At 45.5% G+C, this 16,280-nt stretch overlaps 1 protein-coding gene across 9 annotated transcripts in view; it reads right to left on the minus strand.

Annotated features, from left to right (window-relative positions):
* LOC125993437 (1-phosphatidylinositol 4,5-bisphosphate phosphodiesterase delta-3-A-like) overlaps window positions 1–16,280 on the minus strand; it is an 82,287-nt gene that overhangs the window by 21,933 nt on the left and 44,074 nt on the right. For 6 of the 9 annotated variants that reach the window (XM_049761979.2, XM_049761977.2, XM_049761983.1 and 3 more), the window contains 4 exons: window positions 16,073–16,226; window positions 15,003–15,119; window positions 14,627–14,805; window positions 13,834–13,969 (listed from right to left, as the gene is read on the minus strand). In XM_049761979.2, the coding sequence (XP_049617936.1) occupies window positions 13,834–13,969; window positions 14,627–14,805; window positions 15,003–15,119; window positions 16,073–16,226 (586 nt within the window). Of the gene's footprint in view, window positions 1–4,646; window positions 5,410–7,301; window positions 7,622–12,321; window positions 12,644–13,833; window positions 13,970–14,626; window positions 14,806–15,002; window positions 15,120–16,072; window positions 16,227–16,280 lie in introns of those variants that run through there. The other 3 variants (XR_007490219.2, XM_049761980.2, XM_049761981.2) reach the window with 3 other exon arrangements.

Below are 16,280 nucleotides of genomic sequence, written 5' to 3' on the forward strand. Positions count from 1 at the left end.
TTCTCATTATTTACGACACTGTTATTATGAATAATAGTTTCCATAACTTCAGCGCCTGCAGGTCAGATTTATGAAATATGTTTATCTAATGAGGCGAAATCACATCAAACGGTAAACATTCTGACCAAATACATCATCTTGAAGAATCAGTGAAAGAATACATCTAAATAAAGTAATAAAGAAATCAATTGGTCTCCCGTTTTTGCAGGTGCATCATGGTCTGGAGTAAAATGTGTTGTGGTAATACTTAGGATAGAGCCGAGGTGTCGGTCCCTTAACCTAGATCTGTGACGGGCTTTGATAACGTTCATGTGGCTGAACGTCTGCTCGCACACGTAGGTCGAGCCAAATTGTCTACTCTTTTTTTTTTAAACACTCGGCACTCAGTGTCCACCTTTCTTTTCCTCGGGCCACTCATTTTAATGGAAGGATTCTATGGGAAGGTTTGTGGGTGGGATTAGCGTATAACTGTATCTGAAAGTTCAGTGCGCGAATTACGAGAATGTTGACGTCACAGCCCACACTCGAAATTCGGCACTGATGGAAATAGAGTGCGGAGTGCGCCGGGTCTGTACTGTCAGAGGCTGTTACAGCAGAATTGCGAAAGCTTAAAGGCCCAGAGACACCGGTATATGTATAAATCGGTTTTAGTTAGCTTATGGGCTTATAAATATAAATTGACAATCGAAACAACGAAAGGAAGCTGTTGCTCTGAAAAATATAATTTAAATTTGCCGCGCAGACGAGTTTGACTGCACCGAGCCGCCAGCCGGAAGTGACGTCTCATGACGTCTCAAGTTGTACGCGTTTAGCTTCAGTGAATGTAAACAAAAAGAGAAGAGGGGCCAACGCGGAGACGTCGGGCCAGGCTTGCGGCCAACCCAGCTCGCCCAGCCGTGCCTTTCATTCTCCTGGCGTACGTTCGTTCGCGGGACGACAAGATGGGTTGCGTTCGCCTGATAGGATCCACGAACCGGACAGTGCGTGCCTGCTGTATGCTCGTGTTCACAGTGGCCTGGTTGACTGTCATCTTTCTGGACTCTGCTGTGCATCGGGAGCGGCTAGCGTGCTATCACTCTTATTGTTTATCTTCTTGTTTTATTTTTCCTGTGTTGTTTACTTGTACCGTAATTTCCGGACTATAAGCCGTACTGGACTATAAGCCGCACCAGCTAAAATTCAGGGATATTTTAGTTTTTTTCTTACATAAGCCGCACCGGACTATAAGCCGCACGTGCACATGAGTTTTTTTACAAAGAAAGACAGTACACAGAAAGCAGTAAAAATCCATAAATACGCCGCACCGCCATTTAAGCCTCAGGGTTCAAAGTAACCTTCTGAATAAAATGCATTAAAAGTTCACATTCATTACAACTCGTTTTTGGTGAGCAAAATGTCAGAAGAATTGAATTTAAGTGCTGATTGATTGGGTTTTAACACAATGCAGATGGTCCAAACAGCGCCACTGCTTTGTGTAATCTCTGAGTCACATGGCAGAGTAAGAGAAAGGGTTTAGAGCCCTTTGACGCAGATCACCTAGCGTGCATTCCTACTAAAGATCATAATAGTCACAACCAACACAGCCAGAAGAAGCAGCAGCCACAGTAGTTTTTCAAAATAGTATTTTTGTTGTTTTTTTCTTCAAGATACCGCACAACAGTGGTCCACAGCCTTTTTACAAGTGTATAAAAGTGATAGTTATCACAAAAATCACGAAAAAATCTTACATAAGCCGCACCTGACTATAAGCCGCAGGGTTCAAAATTTTGGGAAAAAGTCGCGGCTTATAGTCCGGAAATTACGGTATGTGTGTTGTGAACTCTGTCTTGTCACCCTGGGATAGTGAGAAACGTAATTTCGATCTCTTTGTGTGTCTTGACATGCGGAGGAATTGACAATAAAGGAGACTTTGAGACTTTGACTTTGAATAGTATGTCGAAGCGTGACGGGAGGGGCACAATTCAGAAAACGTGCTCAGCTCGTCGAAAAAATGCGATTTAAGCAATAAAATTAAAAATGCGCCTAAAACCTAAACCAAGCGCTGCAGATGTTCATTTCTCCATGCGCAGTGGTCAACTCGGCACTCTAAAGCCCCCTGAGAACTTTTTACTATGCCAACCTAACTACAGTGACGGGAGAGGCACAATTCAGAAAACGTGCTCAGCTCGTCGAGAAAATGCGATTTAAGCAATAAAATTAAAAATGCTTATAAAACCTAAACCAAACGTTGCAGGTAGTCTTTTCTTCATGTGCCGAGATCAACTCGGCACTCTAAAGCCCCCAAGAGCAATTTTACTATGCCAACCTAACCAGAGTGACGGGAGGGGCACAATTCAGAAAATGTGCTCAGCTCAGCCCAAGTGAACTGCTAGAATCATCATATTCTGCGTCAAAAGAGGTTTCTGAATCGGATAAAATGATGCTAATATTGCCGCTAGAAACGGAGCTGTCGCTATCATCTGCCATGTTGTTTGGGTTTGTTGAGATCCGGATGTACAACTTGTGACGTCACAGCAATGGCGCCACCAGTGTGGCTGCGTGCGGAACCCGATCGATAAACTGGCATTTAATTTTAGCTTTATTCTTAGTAATCGGCGTCCATTTTTAATTTCCAATGCGGCAAATGTGTTCACTTTATACATTCTATCAAATTCCGTTCTAATTGAAAAAAAAAAAAAAAAGGGATGTCTCTAGGCCAGGTATGGGCAAACTACGGCCCTCGGGCCACATCTGGCCCACGGGACCGTTTAATCCGGTCATTTTGCCTGCAATAACTGCGTTTCCCCAGTAGATGGGGACCCACTCACCTGCGCATTTACTACCGGAAGCCGTGTCAGAAAGCTCGGTGCACACTCACAAGTGCGTGTACGTACTCAGTAGTACGGAAATGGCGCACTCGCGCTCTATTTGTATCAGTTCCGAATTTAGAGCGTGGGCTGTGACGACAGCATTCTTGTAATTTGCGCGCCGAGCTTTCGGATACAGTTTTACGGTAAAGCCACCCACAAACCTTCCCCCGGAATCCTTCCATTAAAATGAGTCGCCCAAGGAAAAGCAAGGTAGACACTGAGTGCCTAGTGTTTAAAAAGAGTGGCCAATTTGGCTTGACGTACGCGACGTGACGTTCAGCCACATGAACATCAACATCAACCCGTCACAGATCTAGGTAAACGGACCAACACCTCGGATCTCTCCTAAGAATTGCCACAACAAATTTTACTCCAGACTATGACACACTAGCAAAAAAAGGGAGACCAACAACACTGTTCCCACTGAAAATGAAGGGGAGGCTATCAAGTTTGTTGTAAAAAAATGCATTTTGAATATGATCTGTACAAAAAGCAGGGATTGAAACTAACGACCATTCTCACTTTCAAACAATGCAGGATCCTCAAGGACATTGATGCACCACCTGTTTGTGACTAATCTTAAACTGTAAAGTTCTTAAGGCTTACTTTAAGGAAGTGTTTCCCGTTTCCTCACCTCTGTTACCAGGTGTTTGTGAGTTAAAACTCTGCTCTGATTTTCAGATACCCCTCACCGTGTTGCCGTTTTGATTACTTTATTTGGATGTATGCTTTCACCGATTCTTCAATATGATATATTTGGTCAGAATGTTTGCCGTTTGATGTGATCTCATAAAATAAACATCTTTCATTAATCTGACCTGCAGGCACTGAAGTGATGGAGACTGTTATTCATAATAACAGTGTCGTATTTTATGAGAATCACTGATAGCAGTTTCTTAGGGAATTTTTTTTTTTTTTAATGCTGTTAATAAATGCATTTGTTTTCAAAAAACGTTTTTTGAATATCCATGCTTTACTACCTACTAAAAAGGCCAAAACCTTTTATGCAATGACCTTTACAGGTCGTTTATATTATTTCACACAAACACTACATCCATCTGCTACTGGTTCGGCTCATTCGGGATGTGTGGGAGTCGAACTCATGATGCGCTTCATAGTTATGGTACCTTGGCAGCCACCGTATTTGTTATCGGGTACTGCGCATGCACAAACCCGTTGGTTCGAGTATGCTGTGATATCGACCAGTGTTACTGAGAGCTGTACCAGTGACATGAATAAACAGAGTTCGTTTTATAAAGTATCACCTTCCGTCTGGTCATTGAACATGGTGTCAGAAGTAAACGCGGACATTTTGGGACGTGCAGTTTGCCACGGAGCACACAGCTACACCAAGCAAGAACTGCAGACTGTTGGTAACGTTTTTAACGGCTATACATGTCTTTGATGAGGACATTGCAGAGAACTGGCGAGTGTTTGAACAGGAATATCGCGGCGGCACATTATGACAAGCCGGCCCGCACACGAGCTTACATTATCCTAAATCTAGCTGGATCGGAGGCTCTTGAGAGAGAGAGATATATCGTTTGTGTACACACCGGAAGTGAGGGGACCCGACGTTGACGGCGCACCAGGGCCGGTCATCACTCAGGCTGAATCAAAGGAGGACCCCGAATGTTTAAAGAGGACATTTCGAGAAATCTGCAGTCCCCAAATAAACATCACAATGAAGAGACACAAATTCAACACAATGTCCCAGATCCAAGGTGAGACAGTTGAATCATATATCACAGATTTGAGGATTAAAGCAAAGAGCTGCAACTTTGGGACGCTACAAGATCAAAGTCAAAGTCAGCTTTATTTTATTGTCAATTTCTCCACATGCCAAAGACACACAAAGAAACCGAAATTTCGTTCCCCCCATCCCACGGTGACAAGACATGGCTCACAACAGACAAACAAGTAAACAAGTATAACAAAAGTGTGCTGAATAAATAATGAATAAATAACACAACAATAAATAAATAAATAAGAGGAGCAGAAAAAAAAGGAGCAAGTGCGCGTACAGCAGACATTCCCGAAAATAGCGCAACAGTGCCGCACGCTACGCAGAAGGGGGTAGCGAGTTCAGGGCCCTAATCCGTGACAGACTGGTCTGTGGCATAATTGATGATAACAAGGAAAATCTTGCTACGTGACAGTGAGCTAACTTTAGCTAAGGCAGTCTCTTTATGTAAAATACATGAGCAAACTGAGCACCACTCGAGGACATTATCATCGCCACATACGCCTACTAGTGTTGACAGTCTGCAATACAAATGTGGAAGGAGGCAGAGGTTTGAACCGCGGCAGAGGCCACAGACAGAAAAAAAATGTACAACCTATTGTCGGCTGTAATAATTGCAGCCATGATGCCAAAAGAGACACTTGCCCAGCTTTTGGTCAACAGTGCCATGCTTGTAAAAAATGGAACCACTTCAGGAAATGCTGCAGATATACCAGAGGACACAGTTTTCCAGGGAATACGTCGACCAAGTTGGAATGGATCAGGCCACAGGTGATGCTACTGACAATGGGACATTCTGTATTGATGGAATAACACCTGGGGTCGCAGACAAAACAGACTCTAATGTGCTAGACAAAAACGTGGCATTCACAACTATAAACATCAATGACAATCCTGTCGAAAGATGACACAGGAGGACAGTGCAACGTTTTATCCAATGTCGCTTTCAAACATGTGGAAAATGGGGAACTAATTGACCGTTCACGAATCATCAACCTTGTCGTTTATGATGGAAATCTGATCAGCACCCTGCGCTCAGTGGTTTTGCAATGTTCACTAGCAGGCTAGCCACATGCTCTACAGTTCCACGTCGTGGAGAGAAATGTCCAGCCACTACTAGGCCTACAGGCAAGCCTGTGCTTGAAGCTTGTGACACTGAGCAAAGACGCTCACCAACTCAGTGTGGACACAGATGCCAACTTGCCACATAAGTTATTCACAGAGTATACAGATCTGTTCAAGGACGAACTTGGCAAGTTACCAGTGACATACTCCATGAAACTGGACCCTGTGGTGCACCCTGTTATCCGCCCAGCACGCCGCATCCCTGTAGCCATGCAGGACAGAGTAAAGGCAGAACTTGAGAGAATAGTAGGCATGGGTGTCATCACTTCTGTATCTGAGCCAACTGAATGGGTGTCATCCATGGTAGCAACGAAAAAGAAGCAAACGACAGATATAAGAATCTGCATTGACCCCAGAGACCTCAACACAACCATAAAGCGCCCCCATGATCCGATGCGCATGGTTGAGGAGGCGGCATCACAGATGGCGAACGCAACATTGTTCTCAGTTTTAGACGCTAAAAACTCTTTCTGGCAGATCTCTTTGGATAACAAATCTTCCCCGCTAATCACATTCAGCACACCCTTTGGGCGCTACAGATTTCACAGAATGCCGTTTGGAATACATTCAGCCAGCGAGGTATTCCAGCGCGCAATGGAACAGATTTTTGCTGGGTACCCTTGTGCCATCATCGTAGACGACATCATCGTCGGAGGCCGTACTGAGGCAGAGCATGATGCAAACCTAAAGAGGGTGCTTGACCGCGCACGCATGGTTAATCTGAGGCTAAATGCAAGTTCCGGTTTACAGAGGTCAGTTATGTCGGCCATTCACTAGTGAGGGCCCGAAGGCGGACCCTGACAAGACCGCAGCAATCGCCGAGATGCCTGTTCCTGAAGACGTCACAGCTCTACAGCGATTTCTGGGCATGACTATTTGGGAAAGTTCGTGCCGAATCTGAGTGAGCTGTTTGCCCCTCTAAATCAGCTGACCCGCAAAGACACTTTGTGGTGTTGGCTGAAGCAACACCAGGATGCCTATGACACATTAAAAAAATGTATTTCCAGTCCGCCGGTCCTGTCGTACTACGACGTCGGCCTACCAGTCACGCTCGCATGTGATGCTTCACAACACGGGCTGGGGGCAGCCCGTCTACAAGGGGGCAGACCAGTTGCCTATACGTCACGGACAATGACTCAAACAGAGACACGCTATGCCCAAATTGAGAAAGAACTTCTCGCAGTTGTGTTTGCATGTTCACGATTTAATGATTACATCTACGGAAAGCTGGTCACCATTGAAACTGACCACCAACCTCTGGTCACAATCCCCAGAAAACCGATCTACACAGCGCCTGCACGACTCCAACGTATAATGCTGCAGCTGCAGAAGTATAACATTGACCTGGTCTACAAAATAGGGAAACAGATGTATCTGGCTGATACTGTCACGCGCTTAGTGTCATAAAAAAAAATGCCGTGCTACCATCTGCAGCGTTTAGCATAGCTTTTAAACTCATTTTTTTTATGGCTTTAAACATTAGGCATTATTAGAAAATTGATTCATGCTTACATCAGACCACCTTGATATTTGCCATAGGCTAGTGTATGGTGAGGGATTATGGAGATAAACAGTATTTTTACCTCATGTCTTTCACTTGTCTTTCACTCATCTCCCTGGCGGATCCTGACCAGATGATATGCATTTCGGAGGTCAAGCTTTGTGAAGTGCTGACGAGATGAGAGGAAGGGGGTACTTATTCTTGTCGGTGATGAGGTTGAGCCCTCGGTAATCAATACTCCGCGGCTTGTCTTTCTGAGCAGGAAATGTTGTAAAGCCTACTGGACGGTAGTGGGGCACTGGGAAGAAGTTCTATGGCACAATCATATGGGCGATGAGGTGGTAAAGACAAGGCCTTGCTCTTGTTGAAGACTTGCTTAAGGTCATGGTATTCTCCCGGAACCTACGAGAGATCGATGGGATCCGTTTCATCAGGTGTCACCGGGGGCGGGCAAGAGGGCACGGCAGACTTAAGACAGGAGGATAGGCAATTCAAGGGACTCGATGTTATTATCTGACGAGTTAATATGTGGATTATGTTTCCGGAGCCAGGGGAAACCAAGTACAAGGGATGACTGTCTTGTGGGAAAAACAAAAAATGACAAGAGTTATATGTGGTTGCCAGAGATGATCAGTTCCACAGGTCTAGTGCGTCGGGTGATTCTGGATAGTCCCCTACCATCCAGGGGGGAGACAGAGAGAGGAGTGGGGAGAGGTACCGTCTCAATCTGGGTTTGGGAGATGAATTCTTGGTCGATGAGGTTATGTTCGACTAGGGCAGATAGTTTGAAACCGTTGTTATGGACTGAAACTATGGCGGGTAGAGAGAAGCGAGGGGTTTTAATAACTGGTGGATGGTCTGGCAGGCTCCCCTTCTCCACCGGCTGACCCTCTCTCTTTGGCTGAATCGGAGAGAGGGCGACAAAATGATCCAGTGAACCGCAGTACAGGCATTGCCTTGACTCTCTGCTCTGCTGCAGTTCCTCAGGGGAAAGTCGAGTCCGACCCACCTGCATAGCCTCGGGCTCTGGCTAGGCAACGGCCCAAGGAGGCTGCGGCCGAACCCCCGATCTCTCCCATCGGGAGATCCTTCTTCTCTCCCTAATTTGGTTGTCTAACTGAATAGCCAAGGATATTAGGTCGCCAAATGTCTCCGGTTCATCTAGGGTAGCCATTTCGTCCTTTAAGGACCCATCTAAGGGTTGAAAAAGGCTGTTCTTAAAGCTACAGGGCCCCATCCGGAAACGGCTGCTAGAGTGCGAAATTTAATTGAAAAGTCAGCTACGGGCCTATTACTCTGTTTAAGTGCCCATAAACAGCGAGAGACTCCTGTCTGGTCGGTTTCGGTCTAAAAAGTCTGCTTAAATTCCCTCAGAAATTCATCAAAAGAGCACCTAAAATGCCTGTAGTCAGAAAAACGGGCCTCAGGCCATACTAGCGACTTCCCCGTGAGGAGTCCCAAAATGAATGAGATATTCACCTCGTCGTGGGGAAAAGACTGGGGAGAGCGGTTAAATACTAAGGAGCATTGGAGGAGAAAACCGCCAACCTCTCGGGAGCACTTGTCCGGGTTGAGGGAACGGACCTCGCCAGAGTGAAGAATCTGCTGCGAGACTGATGGGTTGGTGGTGCCAGCTGGCAGAGAGGAGGGTTCTCTGACCTGGGCGTTTTGAAGAAGTTTCGCCAGTACTTCCACCTGGTGGTTTGTGTTTTGCTGCTGCTCCAGGAGGGCTCGGAGAGTGGACTCATGGGATTGAAGCTGGTGTTGGTCTGTGATGGTTCTTCTGAGTGCCTCTCCTGGGTCTGGTTGGCCTGAGTGTTCTGTCATGGTTTTTGGCGATTGTTTTGAGCCACATGCAGAACAAACTCAGAATATCAATGTTAGATAAATTGTATATATATGTTATCATGCGTTCCCTAATGAGTACTTATTAATAAAATTATTGCACAGAATGCTTGCTGTTTCGCCTTGCAGACGTCCACCAGACCACAACAAGTCATACGATGCTGTCTGGAGCTTCCTGACCTTCTACATCTCTGGGAATCCAAGAAAGCTGTTGATAGCTCAAACTATTTTGTTGATGTCTGCACATGGCATTTTGTCCTTGCACTCTTTTCTCATGGTGTCTTGTCTGTGACTTCTTATTTCACATAGCATTTTGTCCTTGCACTCTTTTCGATTCTCATGACATCTTGTCTACGACTTCTTTTGTTTATAGAATCTCGTTTCTTTTCTCATGAGACAAAGCCCACGCTTCCCCCCACCTCAGGGGCTAGTCTCACATTGTGGGGAGGGCATTCCTAAATAAAAAGAGCGAGGAGTGTTAACGGACCTTTAGTGTATTTCGGGACTGCTGTAAGTCTGATTGCACTCCTCGCGAGAAAAGACTCAACATTCTGCCTCACTGGTTTTGTCTGCTGAACCTTTTGCTGATTTTGAACTTAACAATCAAAGTAATCGTTAAGGGTTTATTAAAAAAGGTGGAGGATGGAACAGTAGAGCAGGGGTCCAAGACAGGAGTGACCGAGCTGGTTATTCGATGATGGAGTGAGTGAAGTGCCGCCAGGGAAGAGTGGATTCTATCGGAGATTTCCGAAGGGGGGTTCAGGACCCGAGAGCCAGGAGTCGTGGCATAGGCGAGTAGGGTAGAATCAATACGCAGTTTCACAGCCATACAGGTGACCAACATTGTCAAACACTCAGGCGACGAGTTGCAGGAGCAAGCTCCTTAACCTTCCTAATGTGTTAGCTTTCTGCTGCCATCTGTGGTGTTAGCGGGTCATTTTGGACCCGTGTATTAAATCAACCATAAAATACCCTAAAAACAATCTTTTATCATCCAATGTTTTTCTTAACTCTTGTTTAGCTGGTTTGGCTCCTTTATCCATGAAAAGATTGGTTTTAATATTTTTTGTGGCCCCCTGGGCCTTTGTTTTTACAGCATACCCCTCATTTTCTGTCACGTCTCGCCCCCAACTGCTCCACTATGTGTCTGTCTTGGTTTCTGTCTGTGTGCTCGCCCCTCCCCTCCTGTGTGCCCATGATCAGTGTGATTGTTCCCACCTGCCTCTCGTTACCTGTCGTGTATAAAAGTCCTGTCTGCCCCTCTCTCCCTGTCGGATCATTGGTATTGGTTTTGGTCATTGGTTTTGGTCATTGGTTTTGGTTGCTGTCGTCCTGTCTTGATGCCGTCATGTCCTGCTGTCTTCTTGTTTCACGTCCCGGTCAGTCAAGTTATTGTTTAAGTCATGTCAGTTTACCGAGTCTGTATTTTGAGTTGCTTCAATAAACCCTGGTCCAAGCTGCACTTGGTCGTCCTGCTCCATGCCCCACCCGACCGTGACGGAATGATCCGACCACCAAAACGACCAGCGCTTGGACCACCCTTCACCACCAGCTCCCGCTGTGACGCCCGATCCACATCCGAGCATGTTCCAGCGCCATGGGCTTGCAGCCGCCATCGGATCTTGCTCCAGCGACGCCGGACTCACGGCCGCCATCGGAATTCCCCCCCAGCGCCATCAGCTCCGCGACCGTCATCGGACTTCGCTCCCGCGACGCCGGACCCGCGGCCGCCATCGGAGTTCCTCCCGGCACCATCGCCTCTGCGACCGTCGTCGGACTTCGCTGCCGCGACGCCGGACCCGCGGCCGCTATCGGAGTGCCCCCCCGGCGCCATCGGACTCGCGGCCACCACCGGGCTCCATCCCAGCGTTGCAGGACCTGCGGGCGTTGCCAGACATCCAAGCCAGCTGCGTCGGACCCGCGATCGTCCCTGGCTCCACTCCCACTGCTGCGGCGCGTGATGGCTCTTGCCGCCGCGCAGAGCCCCGCCTTCCGAATGTCGCCGATCACTGTACGGACTTTGTGAGTGGCCGCCGATCGCGGTACAGACTTCCCAAGTCGCCGCCCCAGTGCGGTTGTGTTTCCCCGAGTTTCCGCGGAGTGCGGTTCTGTTTCCCCAAGTCGCCGCCCGTGTGCTGTTGTGTTCCCCAAGTCGCCGCCCGAGCGCGGTTCTGTTCCCGAAGTCACCGCCAGAGTGCGGCTCTGTCCCCTAGGTCACCGCCAGAGTGCGGCTCTGTCCCCTAGGTCACCGCCAGAGTGCGGATCTGTCTGTTTTTCAAAAAGTGACAGTGTGTTCTTTGCAGATGTATTATTTGCAGGTGAAGCACACTATGTAGGTTTTTCTGTCCGTACTGCTAGGGCAGACCTGACTGTTCTTTCTTTTTGAGCAAGGTGGTCTCACTGGCATTGTGACTGTGGATGTGGATGGAGTGCTTGAGGCAGGACTGGCTGCTGAGGAGGAAGGTGATGCTGATGTTTTTCTGGTTGTTGTGGATGTGGATGGCGTGCTTGGTGAGCACTGAAGCTGTCTGACCAAGTCTGAAGCAGCTGGGCCTCGGGGCACCCGTTCCTCAATGTGCGGCTGGACAAGGGAATTCCCGAGCTCCTCAAGAAACATTCTCCGCTTAGTGTTTTGGGTTGAATTCCACCCTTGGTGAATATGGGTCCACAACACAAATGCATTGTATGCAGACACATTGAGGATGTTGTAAAACATAACCATTGGCCATCTCCTGGTCATTCGCTGGCAAGTGTAGGTGGCAGTCAGCTTGTCCAGATTGTCCACTCCTCCTTTGTTTTTGTTGTAGTCCAGGATGATGATGGGCTTTTTGTCTCTTCCTGATGACACAGCATCATAGACTTTTTTTCCCCTGAAGGTTTGTCATAGCAATTATGACTTTTTTTAGTGACAATGGCAAAAAAAGATCAAAGCACGTCTTGATGTCACATACTCTTGTCACAGTAAACCTCGTGGCCCCTGGGGTCATTTTGATGATGTTTGCATGCACATCAGGAGGAACTGTGCTCCAACGTATGTTGGCACGTTTGGATTGGAGTGATTCAGCAGGAGCAGCTTCAGCACCAGTGACCTCCTCTTCAGACTGATCAGTTGTATCTGTTTCTTCCAATTGGTACTCCACATCATCTTCGTCCTAAGAGGCCTGCTCATCTCCATCGCTAAAATCCTGTGTCCTCTCCCGCATTTGCGGCAAAGATGTGATCCAAAGCTTCATTTACAGTCAATCTTCTCCCCTTTGTTGCATCCTGTGAATTGGAGATGTGTACTCTGCAAGTCACCACCTCTACACTCAAATGGCCGAACACCACAAAAGTATTTTTTTTCACCAGAGCACTTTATAAATCAGTAAAAAAACAACAACAACATTATTTTGTTTAAATGGAAGTCCCTGACAAAGTCAAAAAGTTTCAACGCAAAAAACAAATGTATGAAGTACTTTTATGAATGCTAAAACTCAAAACGGGTCACTAGTGACCCTAACACAATAGGAAGGTTAAGAGCCTCCCCTTAATGAGCTTGATCAGCAGCACCTGTGGATCCACCCTGCTCACGGATGCCACCTGTGGACAGAAGAGAAAAACTCCTGGACCCTGACAAACATGTCCGAACCATCTCAGTCAGACCTCTCTGGCTTTATCTTCCAAAATACCTAACATGCGCTGTCCTTCTGATGCACTCGTTGATCTTATCCAACCACGTCACTCCCAAAGACAACCTCAGTATCTTCATCTCTTTTCCTCAGTGCCACTGTCTCTACACCATATAGCATCGCTGGTCTCACCACTGTCTTGTACACCTTTCCCTTCATTTTTGTTGATACTTTATCACACATCACACCTGACACTTTTTAAAGTTAAAGTCCCAATGATTGTCACACACACATCTGGGTGTGGTGAAATTTGTCTCTGCATTTAACCCATCCCCGTGTGATTTTGATCCATCCCCTGGGGGAGAGGGGAGCAGTGAGCAGCAGCAGTGCCGCGCTCGGGAATCATTTGGTGATCTAACCCCCCAATTCCAACCCTTAATGCTGAGTGCCAAGCAGGGAGGCAATGGGTCCCATTTTTATAGTCTTTGGTATGACCCGGCCGGGGTTTTGAACTCACAACCTTCCAGTCTCAGGGCGGACACTCTACTACCAGGCCACTGAGGTGGTAACAAATCAATCCACATCAAAATTACAGAAGAAATCAGTTAATTAATGAAGTCAAAATACTAGCGCTATGGTCGTCGTCTTGTTCCTTTCACTCCTGTTAGTTTCACCCTAACTAGATAATAATATGGCACAGTGGATGGATTTGAAATTGGACTAAAACAATAACAAATTTTGTAAACGGATCAATGTTTAGGCCCACTATGGGATGTGCTGTTGTCCAGTTTATGGCAAGGGATCATGGAGATTTAAAATAAGTAGTTTCAACCTAAAAATAAAACATGTGATTCAGTCAGGTAGCCGCTGGTCACCATATGAACGTGTTATATTTCTTGGAATGACAATCTTTTCCTCCATTTAAAAAAAAAATAAAAATTATCCTGCATTTGGTTCTTTCCTTCTCTAGACAGTCCGCCTCATCCGTGCTGCTCTGCACTTACACTCGCCTATTACATTGACTCCTGAGGAGGAGTGGGGCGGGGGGCATAGATTGGCCAGGTAGGAACTGTATTACTGTAAATTGAAGTCATTTGATTCTGCTCATGTGAGAACATAAACCTATTGTTAATTGCATCAAGGTACTTTCTGTGTACATACCATTATTTTGGATGTGATGGGTTTTCTTTTTGCTATTATCAATCGGAACACCATGTATCTCAACCCAAACATGGGGATCCACAATGGCTGTTGGCTTGTTCCTCTCTTGTTTAGGTAGCTGCTGTGCTGAAATAACCTGGAATAGCAATTAATAAATGAATAAATCTGTCGGAAAAGGGAGTGTTTGTTTAACCCTTTCTACCAATAAAACATTTTTGCAATGGTAAGTAAAAGTCAAGTAGTGCAATCTAACAGCAATCCAACTTGAAGTTTCCAACAATAGTTTCCAAGCGCTGTGAAAATGTGCTTTTTAGTCATCGGGAAATATCTGAAAAGTGCTTCCATTAAGACCAAATCCCTCTCTTTCTTTCAAGTACAATGTAACAGCAATCTTACTTGAAATTTCTAACTACTATATGTGGGTTGCTGTGAAAATGTGCCTTTTATTCAGGAGGAAAAATATGAAAAGTGTTTCCATTCAGACCATATCCCTCTGCCTGCCCATCCATCCATCCATCCATCCATCCATCCATCCATCCATCCATCCATCCATCCATCCATCCATCCATCCATCCATCCATCCATCCATCCATCCATCCACCCACCCTTCTATCTATCTATCTATCTATCTATCTATCTATCTATCTATCTATCTATCTATCTATCTATCTATCTATCTATCTATCTATCTATCTATCTATCTATCTATCTATCAGTATAGCTCAATTATGTTGGTTGTCAAGTTGTACTCTAACATAACAATGTAGGTTACAATAAGTGTCAGTTTTCTTACCCTGACAGTGAAAAAAACTGGTGCATGCCCAGGACCTCCACCAACATTTTCTGGGTTAAAGGTGGTGTATGGCTGGCACATGAAAGGGGGCTTCAGAATGTAGCCACATTGTCCATTCTGCAAGAACTTGCCTCTATTTAGATCCATCTGTTCCCCAGGAGTTTGGAAATTCAGGGCCACTGGGGAAAAAGAACAACAAAACATAACAGTGTTTGATTTTGCTGTCCATAACGTATTTTTGAAGCAAGCACTGGACGTGGATTTAGTTTTGGGTGCATGCAACCCACGTCTGAAACAAAAATATGTACACAAGACCTCAGAAACTACAACAGTGTGATGCTTGATTAGTGTGTAGGCAAAGGCGAAGGATTCATACCAAGTTGGCAGCCTCCATTCCACATTTCCTGAGGGTTATAGTTGGAAGACTGTAGTCTCTGTCCTGAGGGGTAGATCCTGCTCAGATGGTGGCTATTGTGACGGACAAAATACATTCCTGGAAGGTAAGAACAAATGAATGCAGCCCGTCAAGTCAGATACGCAGATCTGAAGAAAAAGCACCCAAAACTGATTTCATGTTACTGTTATAAAATACCAAATATGTAGACAGCAAACAACCTTGCTTTTCCTTTTTTCATTGCAGTCAAATGTTTTCCAGTAACTTTTAAATCCAAATAAAGCATGCTTGTATAACTTTAGATCAATTACTAACTACTTATTACGCCAAGCATAATATATATATATATATATATATATATATATATATATATTATATATATATATATATATATATATATATATATATATATATATATATACATACAGTACATTTTCGTACTATGAATTGAATGAGTTAAAAATGTATTTGAAAAGATGATTACGTAATGTACCATACGAGTTTCAAGTATTTCATAAAGATATTTCAATGATTCCTTATTACATTTTTAAGTCAGTATCATGGATCAAGCAGAACGACCAAATGTATCACAACTCTGTTTATTGATGTTGAGGGAAATTGGTACGTGAAAGACTGGATCACTGGCAGAGCGAGTGCAGCAAGGAAGCAGCGTCAGAGCGAAGCACAGCAGGACAGACAGATAAGTGGGTGTTGTACATCGCTAAGTCAGACAGTGGCGAGGCAAGCTTGTGGTCGGGGACAGGCAAGAGATGAAGTCAGACAGGGTACGTAGTGGGTCGGGTAAACACCTGGTCCGCAACAGGCAGCGGTTGGGCAAACATGTAAGCAGGACGTAAACGGGTTAGTCAAACAGGCAGGCGAGGTCGGCAATGGGAGTCAGTTTGGTAAACAGCCAGCAAGCAAGAAAGGGTACCAACGCAGACAAACTGACAAGGGAATGGTGTTTAACTTAAGGTGTTAATGAGCCAAGAGCTGAAGGAACGAACACGTGACAGTAAGTAGCTTTCAATATATAACAGTGTATACAATACCTGAGTCTTTGACATGTCTGAGGGCTTCACTTTCAGAAAATGAGGACATGTGGCTTGGCGGGGCTTTGGCAGCATGTTGAAAACTTTTAAAGTGTACACTGCGGGTGTACACAACCAATTCTGACAGCTCTGGACTCATCTGAGACACAGCTGGCTAGAGTATCAACAAACAACTGGTCACTCCCAAAATATCCTCACCATAACAAAA

The sequence above is a fragment of the Syngnathus scovelli genome, unplaced genomic scaffold, assembly GCF_024217435.2.
Source record: "Syngnathus scovelli strain Florida unplaced genomic scaffold, RoL_Ssco_1.2 HiC_scaffold_29, whole genome shotgun sequence".
NCBI classification, from domain to species: domain Eukaryota; kingdom Metazoa; phylum Chordata; class Actinopteri; order Syngnathiformes; family Syngnathidae; genus Syngnathus; species Syngnathus scovelli.